This window comes from Xiphophorus hellerii, chromosome 13, assembly GCF_003331165.1.
Source record: "Xiphophorus hellerii strain 12219 chromosome 13, Xiphophorus_hellerii-4.1, whole genome shotgun sequence".
In the NCBI taxonomy this organism is placed as follows: Eukaryota; Metazoa; Chordata; class Actinopteri; order Cyprinodontiformes; family Poeciliidae; genus Xiphophorus; species Xiphophorus hellerii.
Genome location: NC_045684.1, coordinates 24,230,146 through 24,246,713, shown reverse-complemented (window position 1 = coordinate 24,246,713; position 16,568 = coordinate 24,230,146). Strand labels below are relative to the sequence as shown.

Genomic DNA, 16,568 nt, shown 5'->3' with positions numbered 1-16,568 from the left:
CTGCGTTGAAGTTTGATAACGGAAGTTTTTCCGATTTTTTTTTCTTTTTTCCAAACATACGCGTAAGCTAGGAATGTGGTTTTGGGGGGGGCGACATTTAAGAATAATAAATGAAAAAATAATTAAAGCTTAGTTACTAAGAAACTTAAAAAAAATTTTTTGCCGCCATTCTAAGGGCTATATTTACACACACACACACATATATATATATACAGTACAGACCAAAAGTTTGGACACAACTGTGTGTCCAAACGTTTGGTCTGTACTCAGTTCAGACCAAAAGTTTGGACACACTTTCTCATTGAATTCAATGAGAATTGAATTAAAGTATTAACCTATTTTAGTTATGGATAGAAGTTAAAAACATTTACTGAGTTCACTTTCTTTTTTAGCAAATGCATCACTTTTATACAACGGGTCAATATTTACATTGCTGCTTCCTCTTCATTACTTCTGCAATTTAGCTTGAGAAATCAGAGATCCTGGGTGAGGTTAAGATCTGGACAGTTTGTATTTCTAAGGCGAAAATTTTCTATTATATACTGAGCCATGTTGTCGTTTCATTTGACTTTTGAATAGTGCTCAGACTGGCAAACAAGACTATCACCAGTTTGTTTCCAGACTTCCTGAATAAGTTTGGATTATGAAAAACAAAAATTTTCCCATATCCCAAAACATTTAAGACCATGAATCTTTTTTTCTTTTTTTTGCAGGCTACATGCTTGTCTTTGCCAGTAACCATTGAGAACTCAAGAAGCACATATGTTTTAATGGAGGTATAAAAGTGCTGCTGTTCATTAAATAAACAATTACTTATCATATACTACTTAACTAAATTCCTAAAAATTTAAAGACATGTAATTTCAAATAATACATCAAATGAGCAACTAATTGAATTAATTTTAAAGTTGGGTGTTTGTTGCAATCCATTATGACTATTTTACCCCTCCTCTCCTCATAAAAGTGGTCTAGACCCGAGTAGATGTTGATATCAGAAAATATGATAATACTAAAAGACAATATTGATAATATTTAAGTCACATTTTCTAATTCTTTTAACTGTCTAGTAAAACTTAGTGTTAACACTCGATGTAAAACTCAGTGTCACCCTCTAGTGGTCAGTATTAGAAGTTCAACACAAAAGGGCAAACGAGACTCCGCATCTTGCAACGCCACCAGCAAGACTTTCTTTAATGGTGAGGCTCAAAGTGAACCGTGACACAGCCACCATTACTTTGAGTGAATAAAATAAAACATGGCAGAACAATAAAAAGATAAAACAAAGCACTTTTTTTTTTTATACCTTTTCACTTCCTTCTACACAAACTTGTAAAAGCAACTCGAGAACTTAAGTTACAATGCAAGAGCGATCCACAAATGATACTATTTTTCTTTTTTTTTTCCTTTTAACATAGGCGACGTGACAACACAGGGTGGTCAAAATGGTTCAGGGGTAACCTTTTTCCCTTTTACACAAAAATATTCACAGAATTCTTCCTGGTCTAAAAAAAAAAAAAAAAAAATCATCAAAAAATACAGAAAATAAAACAGTGTATGATGGGAAATGTCATTTTAAAAAAAAAATATATAAAAGTAAATAAATAAAATGTGAATTAACACAATGTGTCCAACTGACCACCTGCTGCTTCACTGTGATCAGCCCAGAACCATGTAAACACAACACCATCCAAATATGTTCTAATGACATAAAAAAAAAGAACAGCACGCTGCTGCCAACATTATGCTAGCTACATCAATCAAAGTACGGATGGGAACCGAACATCAACACTTGGCACTTAAGAACGGAAATTAAATAAGCAAAAGGAAAAAAAACATTCCCCAGTAAGTTCAATGTACATTGTTGTAAACAAGATGCCGGCTTGAGGGCATGATAAGAGACAATCAGTTTGGGTTGGCGTTTGGCATATTAAGCCCACGTCCAGTGTTTTTTTTTTTTTTCCCTTTAAGTCTGCTAAACTGCTGTCATCTAGCTGCAATGATCATACGGTTTTTTTTTTTTCTTCCTTTGAATACTGACTTCTTGAAAATGCTCTTTTTTAAGCACTCAAATAAAATCTAGACATGTTGGAGGCAGAGAGAGAGAGAGAGAGAAGTGTGACTTCAAAGTGAGATGCTAATATCCCAGGATTGCTAAGCAAGTGGTTTCCGCAAGGCACTGATACGTCTGCAAATTATGGTAACCGAGCAGTTACCTCGACATCATTGAATCTGGTGAGTGACATGGCCTAATGTGTCCTAATTTGGTCCAGAAGTAAGAGGGAACGGTGTTCGTGGCGAGGGAAGCTTAACGTCAACGTTTTTGGCAGTGCCTAGGCCTAATTGAGCAGTTGTCTTCCGAAGGGGTGACGCTTCCTACGTCTAATTCTTCCACTTGCTGATTATCCTGGAGAAGCCAATATTCCAGTATAAAGGAGACAATACCGTATCTCGAGAACGACAGAATTCAATAGCACGGTTTCAGATATACGCACATTGTCGAACTGAACCGAAACATCACGAAACAATCACGGATTTAAGTTAAACGCAGATATATCCAAACATGAACTGTTTTACATTCATGTACTTCTAGCGGGTCTTTTACTTTACTTTACAGGAGAGCCTCGGAGGAACAGAACTAAAAACCATGCCTTCCGTCTCTTTTAAGCCATCGTTTGAAACCCAAAAGGAGTTTGATTTTGATCAATTAGACACCTGGTTGTGAAGAAAAGTGGTCACGCTGGAAAGGGGTACTGACATGAAGCGATGTGTGATGGCTCACCTGTAGACATTTGGCCGACAAATTGTATGCAACCCTTGTGAAATAAGAGTTCTCGTAATAAAACCGAACCCTCCTTTGAACAAAGTAGAGAAAACTCTTTAGAAGAAAATGGAGGGACTTTGTGTGTCTGCGTGTGCTAAGTGCAAAATCTTGTCAAGAGGGTTTCGGGGGGCAGGGGCGCTGGTAAAGGCTGGTAAACTTTAAAAGAACCCAAACCAGCAGAGACGGTAAAACGAGGAAAAAGGGAAACGTTCTGTCTGACGAAAAACAAGAGAGTCACTTTTTCATTGGCTGGTAGACCGAGGCGTTGGGGTCCAGGGAGGAGGGACTATTGTCCATGAACTTGGAGGAGTAGTGCGGGGTGACTGGGCTCAGGTTGCTGCCGTCCGACGAGTAGGACAGGCTGGGCATCACTGCCATGACCTCTGCTATCTTCTGCTTCAGCTCCATGATCTCCTGCTCCCTCTGGTGGATCTGGCCTGTGTAGCAGGAAACGGATAAAGTTGTTCACAGCTGTTTTTCTATGCAAAACAAAGTCATTATAAAAGGGATTAAAGGTTTACGAGATTAAAATGAGTTCCAACCGATTGACTAATATCATCCGCTTACATCTTCTTTCTGTGTTGTAGTTTGGCTGCCGTCCAGCAGAGTGCGCCACTGGGTATCCTTAAGTTTTATCTTAATTACTGCTCCTATGCTGTTCTGTTCTTTCAGCAAGAGGCCTCCAGCTAACGATTAATTGATTGCTAAATTAGCTGACGATTATTTAAATTAATCGACTAATCGTGATTAATCGTTTCAGCCCTAGTTGGAAGTTAGGTTATTTAATCTTATAAACTTGTTCAGTTGTGCTCATTTGTTCATGACTAAAAGTACACATTTTCTTCATTTATTTGTTGGGATACCTTGTGCTATCTCCAGCTGCCTCTTGGCATCTCCCAGAGCGGAGAACAGGTCCAGTTTGATGCGGGTCTCGGCGCTGAGGCTGTTCTCCAGATGCTGGGTCTTCTCCTGCATGGCGGACAGCGCAGACATCAGCACCTCCGTGTCCTTCTCGTTCTCCTTGTACTTGCGCAGCTCCTGGAGTGCGACAGGAAATGGGGCATGAAGGTGACGTTCACTGTGCACATCTTACAGTTCTGATTTACAAAACAAAAGCGTCTGATGCTGGATATAGACGTATTTTTACAGTAAACAATCTCACCTGACACTTCCCCTCCAGATCCCTAATCTGCTCCTCCTTGAGCTTCATGTCCATGCTGAGCTTCTTGCATTCCGTCTCCAGCTCTCTGATACGTCCTCGGAGAGAATCGGTTGACTCCACCCTGGCGGACAGATGAGGACAATGTTATTTTAAAGGTCTGAAACAGCCGTTTTGTGACCAAAAGAAACAAAAAGAGGCACCTGGTAGCGGCGGCTAAAGCTACCGCTCTGGCCGCGGTGGCCTCCTCCATCTTCTTCCTCTTTCTCTCCTCGGCCAGCTGTTTCTCAGCCGCAGCTCGGGCCTCCTGCTCAGCCTTCAGCCTCTTCTCCAGCTGGGATATGGTCTGCTTGTCCTTCTGCTTGGCCTGGACGGCACTTTGGAGCCTAAAGGGCAGGGAGGTATCGTCAGCTTGTGCATCGCTTCTAACTTGCAGTGCCTTGTAGTGCTTCATACTTCCTGAGATTTTTCTGATTTTGTCAAATTACAATTATGGAGACTTGGGGCCATGCAACAAAAATTAAAAAAAAATAATAATAAAATTGCACAAATGAAGTCAAAAAGGTCCGTTTTGTTCCTTTTTAATTTTTTTTTTACATTTGGGCAATATGGACTTCAAGTTTTATCACAATATTTTGTTGTACTGGTGTGATAATGGTGAAAGTGACAATAAGAACTATTTATTACTTATTTTTAGGCAACAGTATGGCTGTGACTGCATGACACACAAACACACAAACTGCTCTTGCATGTTACCATTTGTAACATTTGTGCTTCTTTAGCACACCAGTCACATAAGTGTGATTTGCGTCCATTTTGGGAGATTTTAAACATTATTAATTGAAATTTATTGAGACAACAATAAATCTAAGTTCTTCTAAAAAATGTATCCCAATAAATGAGACCAGGGTTTCCTCCAGAAAACGTGCTAAGCCTGGTGCTAGGGCAGTCATCCAGCCGGCCGCCATGTTTTTGAGTTAATTTTTTTTTAAAGTTGACAGGAAATTTGAAAATACTTTATAGTTATGCATTTTTGGAAGACTGGAAGATTAATACCTAAATACTAACTATAAAGTTTTAAAAAAAGGCAATAATTAAAAAAAAATTAAGATAAATTAACAATGCTAAGCCTGGTGAGGGCACAAGTAAAGCCTGGTGGCCTGCCAGGCTTATAATAAAAGGAGGGAAAACCCTGAATATGATAAATGCCCACCTCTAGTTTTCTGTTTTGAATTGTTGCTGTGTTTGAATCTGAACCCCACCACTCCATTCATTTTCCAGTCACTTCACAACTCTGCACTGCTTTCTGTTTGTCCAACAACATAAAATCCCCGTAGAACAGGGGTGTCAAACTCCAGACCTCAAGGGCCGCTGTCCTGCAACTATTAGATGTGCCTCTGCTGCACCACACCTGAATAGAATAATTAGGTCATTAGCAAGGCTCTGGAGAACTGATCTACACGAGGAGGTAATTAAGCCATTTCATTCCAGTGTTTTGTACCTGTGGCACATCTAAAAACTGCAGGACAGCAGCCCTTGAGGACTGGAGTTTGACACCTGTGCCGTAGAAGATATTGCAACTTGTGGCGTAAACTGTAAAATTACACATCAGATTAACAATCTGATGGAACTACAACACAAACCCCAACTTTTGTGGGTAAAGTTCTTCCTCCTCACTTGTTCTGCAGCAGCTCGTTGTCCTGTCGCAGCTGGCCCAGTTCAGAGCGGAGGCTACGGTCCTGGCTGCTCAGCGAGGAGAGCTGGCTGCGCAGCTCCGACTCCAGCTGCCGGTTGGCCTGCAGGTCTGCCTTCAGGCGCTTCACGTCCTGCTCCAGCCTGGGAGAACATAGAACTTCATTAACAGACAGGTTTTCATCCCCCAAACCCCGCCACTGATTTGGTTATTTAAGTGGAGAATATGAGAGTCTGAATTCGTTTTAACGTGGTGAGAGAGTGAGTCTTACCGGATTAGAGTGTCCGGCTTCCCCAGCTGGTTATTAGGGATGCAGTTCTCCACCGGGTCCCTCTGGCCTTTCCCCGACCCCTTCTGCTTCTTCTCGTTCTTGCCGGCCGAGGAGCCCGACGGAAGGCTGCCGTTCGTGGAGCTGTGGTTCCGCGGGGAAGAGTTGGTGCCGGCGTTTTTGTAGTTCTTCCCCGTCCCCCCCGTTTCCTCTTTCGCTGACATGTGCGCGCTCCCGTCGGCGAGCGCGTTCTCCCCCGCCAGGTCGTTGTTCAGTCTCTTTGTCCCGACGTAGTTCTCGATAAATTCTGCCTCCTGCAGTTTGGAGTCCAGTGCGTGTATAATACTGTTGTTATTGATTCCCACCGTGTTCTGTTTTTTGCCCTCTCGCTCTTTCGCCGTACTGTCCTTCCCTTTCTCGCGGTACTCCAGCTCCGGTAATGTGACCGAGGAGCTTTTCTTCCCGGGCGGCGCTCCGTTTTGGGTGATGACTGTGGGTTCTACCTCGGAGATCCCCTTGGATAAGGCAGCTGGGTGAGAACGAGCACATGGTGAGTTAACAGGCTAGACATAAACATTACTAAGGAGATTTAACTGCCGGACAACTTGAAACATATTTGGCCACAAACAACAGCTAAATCATGACCTTGATTGGTTGATACAAGCAGATATTAACGGAAAAGTCCTTGCTTCCTTTGGTTAGCATTTCTCTTAAAGGGAAGAAAGTACTGGATAACAAAAATCAACTTAAAGTTTAGTCATTAAATAGCCAAATGAACAGAAAAATTTGAAATCTGTCAAACTTAACTCTACATAACTATTTTTTGAATAACGATGTTAGTCATTGTTTTTCTGATCTTAATTCACACAGCAATGGGAAAAATTATTAGAAAGTAAGCTGACTGAAAATTAAAAAGGTCGGGGTTTCTGCTGGTTTCTCCAACTCAAATAATGAAGACTTTTTAAGACCTTTATAAATGAAATTCAAGACCTATATCTCCACAGAAATGTAAAAATGTCATCCAGCCAGCTGGTGATAAATTTGCCCTTTCCCATGATAGATGCAAACAAAAAAAAAAAAAAAAAAAGCTAGCTGGCAAGGGTATGTTAGCTGTAGCCACAATCATGTCAAGTTACAGAACACAATGGAGATGTCTGAGTGCTACTCAAACCTTTGCCTGACAGAAAAGTCCAGAGAGGAAAAAAAACTAAACACACAGAATAGTCATGTTAAGACAAAATTTAAGACTTGTGATCAAGTCAACAAAGTTAAAGGCCTTAGTTTTAGATAGGCCGAAACGAATCTAAGAGTTTTTAAGGATATGGACACCCTGATGCAGTGTTTTAATGTGCCACTTTTTGTGTTTCAATAAGCTAATGCCTTCTTCTGCCATTGTGCAAAGGATCTCTTGGGTTTTTGGGTCACCAGCTGGGCATAGCAGGCGACAACAGGAAGAGTCTGGAATTCTTACGTAGCGTCATAGCTTAGGAACAAAAATAGTTTGTGACGCCAGAAACACACACGAGGCAAAATGAGATACCTACAAGGAGGTTGAGACGACGAAGTTTATATTTTCCAGCCAGTCTACACAGGCCCAATAAACACTAGAAGGTCTAGTCTGGAAAACTCGAAGGGTACACAAACACAGGCGTGACCAGTGTATTTTATCGGGTTAAACCGCTCTCTGATACAGGTGAACTTAATGTAACCTTCTCTAAATTTTATAAGGTACATGTCCAGTTGTTGAGTGTTTTGGTACTTTTTTTTACAACTTGCTCTTCTCTAGCAAGGAGCTTAACTGCAAACTTCACAACGGGCATCAAGATTCATATTTGAACATTTCCTCGAGGAAAAAGAATTATGCAGTCCTCCTCAGCACTCCGTTCACATTATGAGATCAATACGATGCCCAACAGCTGACCACTAGTACCACGACATTGTGAGGCTTTAAACAGGACGTTGTCAGACAGAAGTGGCCACTGGGCCAACAGATATAGAGAGACGGGAAGAGTCACAGAAAGGCATATGAGTGGACGTCCTTTGGGTGCAGTGTCCTGCCAAACCAAATGATGAATGCCATTCAGTTCCTTGCATATTTAAGGAAGGAGTGAGGCACCCAAGTGTCACGTCAGACCATTCAAAACCGTTTACAGTGGCGCGGTTTGCGTAACAGGCAACGTGGAAGACTACCAGACTCCACCGTCTGGAACACGTCATCGTCTTTCATGGGAGCATTTACACTGGACAAAGGACCAGTGGGGCTCAGTGTGGTTCTCTTGATTAATTTCAATCCACATTAAGCAAAAATGATGGTCACCAAAGAGAATGAAGACATTGTAAATCTTAAGAGAATCCTCCGTAAAAAACAGTGAAACGGGTGAAATAGTAATGCTTAAAAACAGTTTTACCTCGCTGTAATTCTTGAACATGGTGAGGAGGTTTAATTGGACACTTTTATGAACATTAATTTGTTCTTTAGTAGATCATTCCGATGCAGAAAAACCTGTTGTTTTGATTTCTGCAAGCCAGTGTAAGACTAACCTTCTTCTGCTTCTCGCTCCTGCCTCTGCAGCATCTGTTGCTCCGGCGGTAGAGCCTGCTGTAGGAGCTGCATGTAGAACTCGTTTTCCTTCTGCACCTCCTTCTGTTTCCTCAGGCGCATCTTATAGCTAACGTAGCTTTTGAAGCCGAAGCCCAGGGTCACCACTGGATAGCCGATACTAGGAGGAATAATTACGAGACGGCCTTTTGGTTCCACAGACACCAAAGCAAGGGAAGGGAACACTTTTACACGGCAATGTGTGCTTAAGGAAACTGCTTTGACTGAATGATGCTTACCAGTGGGCGGCGAAGGGTCGACAGAGATCTACGTGAAAATTCTTCAGATCTTTGAACCGTATGGCAGCTTCGATGTACACAAACAGAATCCAGAGCGAAACGGTGGGTAGACAGACTCCTCTCTCTGGGTGAAAGAGAGCGACGTTAAAGCAGCCACATCACAGGTGAGGAACACGAGAAAACGTGAAACCGACTGAGACATTTTTTGGCTAACCTGTGTGCCACACATACTGGACCCATACGTAGGTGCTGGCTGCAAAAAACAACCACTGGACGGGGATGAAGAGGAGGCATATGATGTCCGATGTAAACGCCACGCAGACGAAGAAAACAGAGAATGCCTAAATGGAGGGGGGGACAAAAACAGAAAATTAGATGCTACTACATTTTCCAAGTCCAAATTCCATACTTTTACTGAGCTCCTAATCTTAAATTGATACCACACGTGACTAAGACTTTACTGGAGGTATTTCTACGTTGGCAAAGTTTTAAATACCTACAAAAACCAAGGGATGGATGGATAGATGGAACACTAGCTGCGTTTCCATTACAAGCAAACCTTGTTGATATTCCGCTAATGTTGATTAGCAATTTTTTAATGTTGAAACAATTTTGCAGTCGTTTCCACTAAATTAAAATTACCTGAGAATATGTTTGTTCACGTGATAAGTTATTAAAAAGCACGCCACGCAGTCGTCCTCCTTCCACTTCTCGTCATCTTCTTCATCTTTTCTGCCAGTAGTAACGGCCGGTTGTTGATCTCGACTTGTGATGTGAAAAAAGTGTTTCCATTGTAGTTTTGTGAAATACACCAATGTCGATACAGCTGAAAAACCACCTCATCTTAGCGCAAAAGGCTTTTAATTGAAAATTGTTAAATTGCATTGTTTCCATTAAATTTATTTTCGCAATTCTGGTTTATGCAAGTTTATGGTCAATGGAAAGGCCGCTACTAATTCCCATGTTCTTCCACAAATATTCTGACTTGCACAATACTTGACCATATTCCATACCTCCCGCAGGAACTCTATGCACAGAGGGAACACAGACAGGCTCTTACCAGACCCTGATATCTGAAGGAGTCGTAGACGCTTCGGATGAAAAGCCAGAAAGGCCACAGGTACTCGAACCTGAACTCCAGCACAAAGTCAGCCAGCAGAACCAACACCCACACCACCAGAAACTTCAGGTACAGGAACGTGCTGCGGGAACGAGGCAACGAGTTAAAGGGGAGGTAAGAAAACCAGGCGTCTTATGGAAACAGAGCCTAGTAACAATTATTTGTTCCGCTTGAACTTTTCCACACTAGTTAATACAAATGTATTTTAGCTTGACTTTAGTAGGTAGACCAACAGCAACTACTTACCATTTTTCTTGTTGTAATTTTATCACCTTGTACAGTGATTGCAATTAGGGTATTTGTAGACTTTCAATGGATTTTTTTTAATGATATTAGACAGCTTTATTAATTCACCTGCTCAGGGACTACAGATCTAAACTTTTCTTGTCTGTGTTTAAAAGCAATTAAAAAAAAAAAAAAAAATCCAGCTCACTGACAGCATGATTCTTCCACCACCGTGTTTCACAGTGGGGAAGATGTATTCATGGTGAGGTGCGCTGTTAAGTTTTCTGTAGTATATAGCATTTTGCAAGTAAGGCAACACGTTTGTGGTGTCCCCTGAGAGGAATGTGAAGGACAATAGGCGTTTTTATGACTATTTGATATGCAATATCCAACAATGTTTTGCGACAGAGAGAGGGAAATAATCATTTAAGAGCAAAAGGAAATGAAAAGAACAACCAAAAAGTGTCTTTCAAACCAGTGTGTTGGGTAAATATATAGAATGAATTAAATGATGGGCTCAGAGTACAAATATAAATCAGCTTAATAAACAACAGATTTTAAAGTATGTTGAATAGTATGTGTAGGTCAAAGTCACAAAATTGCAATTGTTGTTAATAATGTATAAATAACAGAGTTAATTGTTATTTAACCTGCTCTTTTGGAGCAATTTGTGTAAAATTGGCAGGTCAATTTGTCGTATTTATTCTGTTTTTACCTTTTGTCTGCTCAAATAAATACATAGATAAATACATATTTAAATGACAGTTAAATTTATTTTTTAAAATTTGTTACTATACTATGTTAATAACTATACTATAATTATAGTATAATTATTTACTATAATTATAGAAGCCAATGACTTCTGAAGGCACTGGCTTCTATTTCAAAGGGGTTTAATACACAGGCATGTCACAATTTCCAGGTTTATTCTTAAAAAGGATTTGAATGCCAAATTTGAATGCCATATTATTGTATATTGGATGCATATTTCATTGCATCCAATCAAATATACCAACGTTTCTGTTTGTGACACGACTAAATGTGCAATAGTTCCAGGAGCACCAGCAAACACTCAAGATGGTTGGATGATAATCGCCTGAAAATCACATCTATACATTTTACTACGGATCTGTGTTGAACAATTCTACACTCCCAAAGCAAATTTAAAGTTATTTCTCAATTTGAACTCAGACAAAACCCAGGATAGGCCCTGGAGAAGCGGACTGAAAGCCACTGTATGGTTTAAGCTCTCCCATATGATGAGTGTGGGTCATGTCTGGACATGTTGGCCAGCACAGCTGCTTTCCATTTTGTGTGGATTGCTACCAATCAACCAAAGGGGCCGGCCGGCTGTTTGAGTTGCAACAAGTTAAATTAAATCGGCTGAAAAATAAGACATTGTTTCATTCATACGTTTAAACTGAGCCGCCCCCCCCTCTGCCAGACAAAGCACATGTGATTTCAAAACGAGCGCCTCCGTCATTACAGCTTTCCTCACAAAGTTCCAGAGCATTTTCCTATTTTAACCGGAAACATTTCCTCGGGGTGTAATTTATTATTAATGGCGCTCGTGGAGTTATTCAAGCACTAATTCAAATTTGATCAGAAATCTTTTTTTTTATTTTATTTTTTTTTAAAGGCTTACACCGTGTCTACATGCCAGCTTATAAAACCGTTAACCCGGGCCTGATACTGTGAAAAATACACGAGCACGTCCATTCAGTTCATATTGCAGCTGAAAGGCTGAAATACGAACGAGCCAGAGGCTGTCAGTCGCGTCCTGACACATACAGAGCGACGCCATTGTTATACAATAAGGTCCCTCCAGCCCCCCTTTTTTTTTTTGTACCTGCTATATATACCCTCGGTGATTCGGTTCCGTTTTAACGGCCGTCGGAGTTTGCTGCAGTCCGCATTGCGCCGCTTCATCCTCCCCCTGTTGATTCTCTGTTGATATCGCTCTGGTAACTGGAACTGGAAACGTCACCCGCTCATCCTAATATCCCCACTTGTTCCAATTACCCACCATTGTAGCTGTTTTATGCTCATGAAACAAAGAAATAAATAAAAACAGTCCGCCGAAGGCCCTCCCCCTTTCACGACACGCTGCGTTGCTCGCGTCTTGACGTGTCGCGGCGGCGACGTCGAAGACGTAGGAAACATGGCCGCTCCCTGCTAGTCGAAGTGTTTCCCTTGAATTTTTATCTGTTTGTGCAAAACATTCATTTCTGAACGGTAAGTCACATGAGGTCGTACGTTACTTTCCGTTTGGGTTTGGTTTATTCACCGTAAAGACGCTTAGAAAAAGTCAAAGTAGACGCCAGTATGCGCAGTATTTCTTCTCACATGTTTTCTTAACCACGTTTGTTTTGGTTTTTTGGTATTTCGCTTAGCCCTTTCCCTCCAAACGTCAACGTTTCCCGTTTCAGACATATTATATTACTTTAGCTTAAGAAGAGAAGCCCTAGGTGTAAGCGAGCTAAAGTACATTTGTGGATTTTTCAACTTGAAGTTGAAAAATCAACTTAAAGTGATTGAAACTGCAGTGAAGCTCACTGTGTCAAATATGGCAGCCAGATGAAGCTTTTTATTAAAGCTGTAAAGTTTTTACCCAGTTGCAAAAAAAAAAAAAGGTTTACTTCTAGAGTATTTGAAAGCTCAGCAGTGCCACCTGCTGATCTAAAAATGAAAATCAGGAAATTATGCAAAAATGTGTAATATTTTACATGCTTATTTGTAATCCAAAATTTGACTGTACCTTTTATTTGACTAAATTTTACTTTTGAAAGGAAGCTACGTGCTCATGCAGCTGGGCAATAGGTACGCTATTAAAATTCTTAAAAGCTGCGTTTAAAAACAAACTATTTAAATGAACGGGGCATAAAAACAGAAGAATCAAATGGCATCAAGGCTGTGTATGTTGGCTTGAAATGAAAATAGTTTCAAAGATTTTCAAAGCTGAAGTTCTTGGAGAGATGCTTCACTACTTGTCCTAAAATATATAACAAAATATATAACAAACAGGCACTTAAACATCCCAAAAACTGGCTCAAATTTGTAGAAATTGTAAAGCTTTAGTAAGCACGTTACTGGTGAATGATCTACCCTTTTCAGTGTTTGCAATAAATGGCAGGTAATTTACCTGCAATTGTCTTTCATCCAGCATAAAAAGGTCAAGTCTAAATTTTTCCTGCTGTAAAATTTTGTATAATTTTGCCTTTATTAATTTATCTAAATGTCAAAGGGATTCCCATACTAAAATTTGTTTTTTCAATTGTTTGTTTTTAAGCTGTTAAAAAGCAGTTAGCTCTGTGTTTCGACAGATGATTAACACCGAGAAAACGTTCCCATCTGTTGAAGAGCAAGTACAGGACGAGATGGAAGAAGAAGACAAGGAGGACGACGAAGAGGAAGGAGCCACAAGCTCAGATGATAATAATAATAATGATGAGGAGGAGGAGAAGGATGAAGAGGAAGCAGGAGGTGAAAAGGAAGCAGAACCGTCGTCTGCTGCGGAGGAAAAGAAGCCCTCCGATGTCCTGAATCTAAACAACGAGGTGGTGAAGATGAGGAAGGAGGTGAAGCGGGTGAAGGCTCTGCTCATCAGGAAGCTCACTCGTCAGATTGTCGCCTTGAAGAAGAAGAAGGGAAAGGAGGCAGAAATGGAGAGGAATCAGAGGAGAGCTGCGAGGCTGCTGGAGGAGGTCCACAGCATGAAGAAGCTCCCTCCAGACGGGGTACGACCGTCCCGCTCTTACTCTGAAACCTGAAACATTCTGTGTTGCTTGATTCCACAGTCAGGGGTTAGCATTTAGCCTCATTGTTAGTCCTTTGCTGTTTCCAGCTTTCTTCCAGCATGTTAGTCCCCTCTAGCTAGAGTAGCTTTTACACCTGTCCTAGTAAAATCCAAGCAAAATGTATTTCTATAGCAAAACAAACAATGAGGTGTCAATACGTTTTCCTAAGCAAATCATTAATTTTGCAGCTCTAACCAGAGGCGTTTTAATTTCTTTTTGCCGACAACTACAGGTGACCAAGACGGCCTTGCAAAAGAACCTCAACTTTGAGCGTGTTTGCAAAAACCCCGAGTCGACCATGTTAGACAGAGCCGTAGCACGCATCGCCAGCCACCCTCAGTTCAGGAAGAAGATCGAGAGCATCAGAGCCGCCGTCAAAGACTTCAGAGAGGAGCGCAACAAGGCCAGAGAACAGGGGGAGCACCCGAAAGGCCAGAGGCGACCAGAAAAAGCCACCCAGCTTTCACCAGACACAAGACAGGACAGGAAAAATGAGGATGAAGACAAAGACAATCCTTTGAACCAACAAGTGGAAGACATTAAGGAAGGAGCAGATGTCCTTAAAAGTGCTAAGACATCAGTTGTACAATCACCTGCTATCTCTGATGTTCACAAGCAAGAGAAGCCAGAGTCTACCAGTGCTAAAGCTACTGTAGTTAAAAGCAGCATGAAGCCTAAGCCTCAAAGTAAACACGAAGAGAAGAATTCCCGTCTTCATTCTGTTCCTGAATTAGCTCTCGAAAGCGCAGATGAGGAAGAGAGCGACGTAGAGTCGTCGGACAACGAAGAGAAAGAGTACTTCGACGACAGCACGGAGGAGCGTTTCCACAAGCAGTCCTCCGCGTCAGAGGAGAGCGATGAAGACGACTTCTTCATAGGGAAAGTTAGCAAATTCAAGAAGAAGAAGAAAAAAGAGACGAGCGGCGAAGTGGAGGTGGATAAAGAACGGGAAGGGAAAAAAGATGCGGGCGACCCGAAATCCGACAAACTCCAGAGTGAACTGGACGAGCTGCAGTCCAGGTTGAAGCCCAAACCCATGACAGTTCAGTCTGTGTTCTGCTCGTCGCTGGCCGGAGGTAAGGGCGGACGGGGTGGCGACAAAGGGAAAGGGACGGGTAAACCTGGAGCTCCGGGGAACTCCAAAACCGTCGGAGGTCTAAATGATGGAGGCTCTGGCAAATCAAAGTTCAGAAAGCAGGAGAGCAGAACTTCAAATTCTGGGGCCAAGTTCGGCAAACGCCCCGAGTCGAACAGAAAAGAATCTGGGTCTGCTGGAAGAGGAAGAGGCGAAGACGTCCGAAAGCAGAAGGACAACAGGGGGGGAGGCTTCCTCTCCCATCAGCCGCCACAGCCGGCGCTCCATCCATCATGGGAGGCCAGCAAGAAGAGGAAGGAGCAGCAGGGACAAATCCTGGCATTCCAAGGGAAGAAGATTAAATTTGATGATGATGATGACTGAAGGAATAGTTTTAGAACTGAATAAATTTAGCCTTCAGGAATGTATTTTGGTTGTGGTCATCTTCTGTTCCTCCTAGATATGAAGTCTATTGCTTAGACGCTTGTCATTTGTTCAAGCATAGATTCAAGACGGTGTGTTGAGGCCGTTGTGAACTTCTTTGTCTTTAGTGATAAAACTTAAATCTTAAGATGCTTGAGACGTCAGAATATGACGGCTCAGTACTTTAAAAACAAAAAATGACTACTCTGTGTTTCAAGGAAAATTTCTAATAAACTTGGATTTTCATGTGTATGGACATGGTCACCTATTTCCCTGTTTACATTTCCATAAAACTGTCATATTGTGACGTGTTTATATACACTGCAGAAAACCTTTCACTCAACTAACCATTTCTCGTTTATGCGTAATAACAGAGGCTAATACCTAATAGCCCCTGCTATTAGGCAAGTTTAAATCAATGGCAAATTTTGGAGTTTTTTTTTTTTTACCCTTGTGGCTCTGTGTTTCTTCAAATATTCTAAGCGGTGTCTTTGAATTTATTTAAAGTTACACTGAATTGTATTAATTCAATAAAATATTCGATCATTTGAACCTTTGTCTTCTCATTGTGAACTACGAGATTTATGAGACAATCGCAGAAATGTCTACTGACTCTTTTTACTCTTATTCAGATGCGCCACCTGCTGGCAGAAGTAATAGCACACCATTAAACTGAGTTACTCTAAAAAGTTGAAATAATTGTTTTGAGTATGAGCCTAAACATATATTGTTTAAAAAGATAGTTTGAAGAAAACATGACTCACTGATAACCATGATTTTTAAAGATTTATTGTAATGGAGATAATTATCTATGTAAGTATATGTTACTCATGAAGAGCAAAACATTTTTGCTGATTACAATTTCTATTTTTTTCCCCATTTTGAAGAGCCCATTTTTGTGTCACACCACAATTAATGGGTTACTAATTGTAGACACTGACTGACTAAATCATTCTCCATACTTTGGACAAAGGTAAACGTGTTATTGACAGCAGCCTGTTGTCTACATTCAGTCTGCATTTGAACAACCTCCCGGTTAATAGAGGCCTCCCAGCTTTGTTAGCAATATCTTGTTTTAGAAACATATTTCAAATACTAACTGTGACAATAGAGTTTTCTCAGTACGTTGAAGAATCTGTGAACAAACCT

At 41.1% G+C, this 16,568-nt stretch overlaps 2 protein-coding genes across 3 annotated transcripts; one reads left to right on the top strand and one right to left on the bottom strand.

Annotated features, from left to right (window-relative positions):
- Positions 1 to 1,162: 1,162 nt before the first annotated feature.
- On the bottom strand, positions 1,163 to 12,053 carry maco1a (macoilin 1a). Its single transcript, XM_032581201.1, has 11 exons — positions 11,974 to 12,053; positions 9,840 to 9,981; positions 8,994 to 9,120; positions 8,780 to 8,903; positions 8,483 to 8,661; positions 5,945 to 6,470; positions 5,658 to 5,816; positions 4,184 to 4,366; positions 3,984 to 4,104; positions 3,685 to 3,859; positions 1,163 to 3,258 (listed from the first exon to the last, which is right to left on the bottom strand). The coding sequence occupies exons 1-11, from the start codon at positions 12,051 to 12,053 to the stop codon at positions 3,056 to 3,058; spliced, it is 2,019 nt and encodes a 672-aa protein (XP_032437092.1). The 3' UTR covers positions 1,163 to 3,055.
- Positions 12,054 to 12,230: 177 nt separating this feature from the next.
- On the top strand, positions 12,231 to 15,971 carry srfbp1 (serum response factor binding protein 1). Of its 2 annotated transcripts, none has more exons than XM_032581202.1 (3): positions 12,231 to 12,359; positions 13,448 to 13,861; positions 14,154 to 15,971. In XM_032581202.1, the coding sequence occupies exons 2-3, from the start codon at positions 13,448 to 13,450 to the stop codon at positions 15,378 to 15,380; spliced, it is 1,641 nt and encodes a 546-aa protein (XP_032437093.1). In that variant the 5' UTR covers positions 12,231 to 12,359; the 3' UTR covers positions 15,381 to 15,971. The 2 variants fall into 2 exon arrangements, with proteins under 2 accessions (XP_032437093.1, XP_032437094.1); XM_032581203.1 differs by having other exon boundaries at positions 12,260 to 12,359; positions 13,485 to 13,861.
- Positions 15,972 to 16,568: the final 597 nt, after the last annotated feature.

Excerpts from the sequence above, each read along its gene's own strand:
- maco1a (XM_032581201.1), bottom strand. The coding sequence starts at position 12,053 with ATGAAGCGGCGCAATGCGGACTGCAGCAAACTCCGACGGCCGTTAAAA. Across the intron at positions 5,817-5,944 it reads AAGCCGGACACTCTAATCCG|GCTGGAGCAGGACGTGAAGC; the intron begins GTAAGACTCACT and ends ATGTTCTCCCAG. Across the intron at positions 3,259-3,684 it reads GCAGCTGGAGATAGCACAAG|GCCAGATCCACCAGAGGGAG; the intron begins GTATCCCAACAA and ends CCTGCTACACAG.
- srfbp1 (XM_032581202.1), top strand. The coding sequence starts at position 13,448 with ATGATTAACACCGAGAAAACGTTCCCATCTGTTGAAGAGCAAGTACAG. Across the intron at positions 13,862-14,153 it reads AGAAGCTCCCTCCAGACGGG|GTGACCAAGACGGCCTTGCA; the intron begins GTACGACCGTCC and ends CGACAACTACAG.